The sequence below is a fragment of the Octopus bimaculoides genome, chromosome 4 (assembly GCF_001194135.2).
Source record: "Octopus bimaculoides isolate UCB-OBI-ISO-001 chromosome 4, ASM119413v2, whole genome shotgun sequence".
NCBI classification, from domain to species: Eukaryota; Metazoa; Mollusca; class Cephalopoda; order Octopoda; family Octopodidae; genus Octopus; species Octopus bimaculoides.
Window position 1 is genome coordinate 3,241,589 of NC_068984.1, and position 5,807 is coordinate 3,247,395.

Sequence of the window (5,807 nt, forward strand, 5' to 3'; positions counted from 1 at the left end):
ATATATACATACATAGTTAGATAGATAGATAGATAGATAGATAGATAGATAGATAGATAGATAGATAGATAGATAGATAGATAGATAGTGAGAAGGTGATGGAGAGAAATTTAAAAGAAACATTTTATTGCAAACTTCAAGAAAATGATTTCATTTTTTTCCTCTTGCCTTTTAATGAATGGGCGTCTAATTAATTACTCTTTATTAAGCTATCACTAAGTCTAATTAACTGTTTTATTTTTCTCCATTTCCAATTCATTAGTTCTCCACTTTAATCTAATGTATCTTTATCTACCCTGATCATTAAAACACACTGGGAATCTGAAGGAGACTTATTTTCCCTTTATTGATTTCGTTTTTAACTGTTCCGCTACTTCTGTGTTTCTAATACATTTGTGTGTGTGTCTTTTATCTATCTATCTAGCTAGCTAGCTAGCTAGCTATCTGTCTGTTTGTCTGTCTGTCTGTCTGTTTACATGTATGTATGTATGTATGTATGTATGTATGTATCTATCTATCTATCTGAGAAGGAATGATTAACACTGCATTGGTGGATAAATATTCTTTATTTGTGGGTTAACAAGGAAACCAATGGTTTCATGTATAGAAACCGTCACAATTGTTGAAGGATGCCATATGAAGGTGTCACTCGTCTCCAGTTTGGATGTTAATCCAAAATGGAGACGAATTACAACAATTTCATGTGGAACGTTTGGACAAATATGAAAATCTCTCCTTGAAACCATTGGTTACCTTATCAATATATGTATGTATGTATATATATACGTACTTACATAATGCTAAAGCAGTTTTCTACGACTCTGATTTTAGCCCCGAATTGTAACTCATCCAGAGAAATAAATCGTAGGAGGAGAGTAGAAGCAATATAAATGCTCAGAATATTATGATTGGTTTTAAGGAGTAGATGTTTAGTAGGTTACAGATGAAGGATTGAGGAAAACCTACTAAAGTGCATGAAAACAGACGTATAGTCTGTCTGTGCAGCTTTGCTAAGTATTTCTTTCTGATAAAATCTTTTTAGTGATATACTGAAATTCAAATGCACAAGATGGCGATGAGCACAGGATAATAAGTGGCTTCTAAATTGTTTCTATTATGACGACATACATTAAGGCGGCGGGCAGGTAGAACCATTAACCTCGCCGAATAAAGTACTTTGCGGCTTTCCGTCTGTCTTTACATTCTGTTGGAATTCCGGTGAGGAAGTCGATGAAATAAGTACATTTCGAGCATTGTGGTCGATGTAATCGACTTGTCCTCTCCCCAACAAATCTCAGCCCTTTTGTATTTAGCTGAAAAGATTATGAACTTACCAAGAAATTTTTTCAATATCCTTGTCATGCCGTATTTGTATTCGTACTTCGGGAAAGGCGTCTGCTACTTTCTTACAAAAATGTTCAAAGGAAATATGGCGCTGATTCAAAAAGAAGTTTAGTACTCGAAATCGGTCCATATTTTTCCTATAAAACGAAAAGGATTCACAGATTTCTTCCCAATAAACAATTTTTGTTCAGTTGTATATTTAAGAGATGAGGAATTATGTACGTTATTTACATTATTTACATTATTTACATTTGACAGATATTTGTCCTCATCTTGTTTGTTGTTAACACAACGTTTCAGCTGATATACCCTCCAGCCTTAATCAGGTGTCTTGGGGAAATTTCGAACCTGGACACTCATTCCTAACGTATTTTTCGATGTTATTATTATTATTATTATTATTATTATTATTATTATTATTATTATTATTATTATTATTATTATCATTATCATTATTATTATTATTACTCAGGCCACTGCCTGGAATCGAACTCGGAATCTTGGGGTTAGTAGGGTTAGGGTTACCTGAACAATGATAATAATAATAATAATAATAATAATAATAATAATAATAATAATAATAATAATAATAATAACATCGAAAAATACCTTAGGAATGAGAACCCAGGTTCGAAAGTTCCCCATGACACCTGATAAAGGCTGGAGAGTATATCAGCCGAAACGTTGCGTTAACAACAAACAAGATGAGGATAAATATCCGTCAAATGTAAATAATGTAAATAATTTTTGTTGTCAAATCATTCGAATTTATTACTGTTTTGTAGTAAACTTTAGTATTTAGTAGTTAAAACCGAAGTTTATTTTATTTAGCATTTTAGAGTTACAATATAATTCTGATATTTAATAATAAACGGCAGCGAACTGCCAGAATCGTTAGCCCCCGGGTGAAAGGCATAGTGGCATTTCGTCTGTATTTACGTTCTGAGTCAAGTTCTTGCCTTTCATCTTTTCGATACCGATTAAATAAGTACCAGCTATACACTGAGGTCGATGTAATCGACTTAATCTCTTCCCCCAAATTTCAGACCTTGTGCTTTCAGTAGAAAGAATTATTATTATTATTATTATTATTATTATTATTATTATTATTATTATTATTATTATTATTATTATTATTATTATTATTATTATTTTAATATTGGCTTTTAGCGCTTTACTATTCAATATTCTTTTTTATTATCTAATATTTTCGAATTCAGCATTTTAGCATATCAAATGAATATTTAGTGCTTAGCATATTGTGTGTAGTGTTTCTGCATTAAAATCTTTTTTTTTAGATTTTATTTTAGAATGGAATATTTAGTATTTCTAGTTTGTATTTTAGTATCAGCACTTTCATTCATCATCACCATCATCATCATCACCACCCCCTCATTTCATACCCCCATCCTCACCATCACGCCACCACTATTACCAATATTATTGTATACATTTATTAGCAATTATTATTAGTATGAATGTAATTATACTAATATATATACACACACACGCACTCCCACATATACGCGCATATACACTTACACACTTGTCCACACTCACACCCATGCACACATGCGCTCCCACGCGCGGATACATATTTAAATAAAACAATATATAACCAAAATTGTGTCTCTCAAGTGAATCATATAAAACTGATAGCGAAAACAAAAAAATGAACGCAAACTAATTCGATAAATAGCCTCGTTGTCAACTGAACGTCACAAGTTAATGAATTTCGTTGTGAAGAGATTGAAAACAAAAATAAAAAGCAAACTATTCTTATTCAACGAAAACACAAAATGAAAACCAATAAATTGAATAGTTTTGTGTCAATAACAATCAGGTGATAAACTGATACAATATTGTTTAATGAAAAACCAAAAGGTAAATTGATTTTACTGTGACAGATCGACTGTTAATTAATATCGTTACTGGAAATGAATACCTCAATAATTTGGAAGAAAACCACACAAAAATAACATTACAAAAGAGACTTTACAGAATTTAATAACTCTAAGTCAATTCTGTAACATTTAAGTTGTAATAATTGTATAAAAAATGTACATTAGTTCACTAAATATATAAATATTTATATCAGTTCTCAGACCATTAGACAACTATCAGATTAAAAGGAGATAAAAAAAAAGAGTACAATTGAATTACCAAAAATAGACAAAATTAAAAAAAAATGCAGACAAAATAACGAAAAAGAAATTTTGAAATTAATTAGAAAAGTGTTTCGAAATAATCAGAGATAAAAAAAACCAGTAAATTTATTTGTGATTTGGAGTTGCGTTCCCTGCCCTACCTTGATTAGATTTCAGTTTTGATTTAATGAATTCTTCTCTTCCCAATGTGGCGAGAGGTTTTAGTAATTATATCTTCATGATTCGCCACATCATGTTTGTTAGCCACAAGTTTATCAGTATTTTTAATGCGAAGTGTGTGTGTGTGTGTGTGTGTGTGTGTGTGTGTGTGTGTGTGAGTGAGTGTTTTTCCCTCACCACCACTTGACAACTGGTGTTAGTGTGTCTACGTTCCCGTAACTTAGCAGTTCGCCAAACTGAATAGACAGAATAAGTACCAGGCTTTAAAAAATGTACTGGAGTCGATTCATTCGACAAAAAACTTCGTCGAGGCGGTGCCCCAGCATGGCCTCAGTCTAATGAATGAAACAACTAAAAGATAAAAGCTATCCAGGTACCTTACCTTTCTATAGTCTTAATTGCATATTCTGTGTCTTTTGCTTGTTTTGCTCTCACTTGATTCCATCCAAGAACCATCCGTTCAACTAAAGTTTCTTTTGCTGGGGAGCAAACTGTTGATGCGTGTGTGGGCATCCAGCTATGAAAACCAAAATCGGAATATCTACTAAGTAAATTCATTTTATAAAATTCAATCCTAATGTCTTCAAATCCCCCCTTCCGCTTTTTTTTTCATCGTAGGTCACGAACGATAGCCATTATGTATTTCTCTTTAGTCTTTAGGCACTTGAGAATTTTTGTGATCATTACTTAATTCTTGTTTTTCGTTATTTACACATTTTTATGATTTATTAAATTCAGCGCTACCTGGGGAAGCCAAAATCTGAATCGCTAATCCGGTTATAATTTTAAGCCAGTGCAGTGATCTCATATTCACCATTAATTTACTTGACAACGTCACCACAGCACAATCTCCTTCCCCGTAAATATCAGACCTAATCTAAGTGTTTGATAATATTCATAGACACTTTTAGCCATCTGAGTCCTAGCATGAAGATCACTGGTGAAAAGTGACCAATCCAAGAGACATGACTCCAGTGGGTTTGAAAACCAGCCTTGTTCTAGATTTTTGGCCTGTTTGCCTCTTTCTTATGACTCTTTTTTTTTTTATCTATAAATTATGGTTTTTACATCTCTGAGATCCATAAAACGAATGTGGCGTCTTCAGGTTTCCAGTCGCAAAGAGCCTAATTTTTATAACTTTCTATTCAACGATGTTATTCTGTCCTGATGCTATGGCGAAAGAGGTTATGTGGTGGAAGAGGCTGAAAGGATTCAGGAAAGACATCTTCGGTTAAGCTTTCATCGATATTTTAAGTTGTAGTTAGAAAGGAAAGCGCTATTTTCCATTGAATCTGTGAAAAGATGGGTGACTGTGGAAAATATGGGTGGGCTGAATGGCCCTACTCTAAAGCATGATTGAGAACAACAGTTAGGCGGGGATCCTTGCCAATGGGGCTCAGGGTAATCTGTGAGGATCCTTGTTTGGCCTTTTTAGGAGGTTTTCTTGTATCAGTAGGACGTGTTCATAGACTACTTTGTATACTTTCATCTCATTTCGCTGTCATTTCTATTATTTTTCTTTCATAGTGAGCGATGTCATGGCCGGTACGAATAACAATGGAGATAAGCTATCACCTTTGATTATTTCACGTCTGATGTTCACTTTTCCGAGTTTTTGCTTTCCTCCAAAGAATTCAGGATTTCAATGTTTCATGCTTTTATTAAGCATTTTCTCCATAGTTTTTTTTCCTATTCCAAACATGCTCATTGTTTTACTAATCCAACCGTGAGGTGCCATGTCATATGTTCTTTTGTAATCTAGACATGCTAAATTCAGTCCCGTTAATCTGCGTCTACAATTTCTAATTATCATTTTAGCAACTATCAAGTGATCCTTGGTTTCCCAATTCTGTTTTCTGCATCCTTTCTGTTCATCTGGAAGTAGATTGTTACTTCCAGGTGGTTGTATAACTCTTCCGCCAAGACACTAGTCATAAGCTTCCACATTAGTGGAAAACAGGTTATAGGTTAAGTTTCCTTTCAAGGGATCCTTGAGGCATAGGAGCGTTCGTCCACTTGTTATCCAAGCTGGGATGTGAGTTTGCTGCAGGCAGTCACCCAGTGCGCAGCAATCCTTTCATGCAACTGTGTAAAATTCTTCAGCCAATAGCCTCGTACACCACCCGGGCCTGGTCC

General features: G+C 33.8%; 1 protein-coding gene across 1 annotated transcript in view; it reads right to left on the minus strand.

The window, feature by feature from the left end:
* LOC106869994 (uncharacterized) overlaps positions 1-4,229 on the minus strand; it is a 17,459-nt gene extending 13,230 nt beyond the window's left edge. Inside the window, exons 1-2 of the mRNA XM_014915951.2 lie at positions 4,054-4,229; positions 1,335-1,481 (exon numbers count right to left, since the gene is read on the minus strand). Coding sequence (XP_014771437.1) covers positions 1,335-1,481; positions 4,054-4,229 — 323 coding nt within the window. The remainder of the gene's footprint in view (positions 1-1,334; positions 1,482-4,053) is intronic.
* Between the last annotated feature and the right edge of the window lie 1,578 nt (positions 4,230-5,807).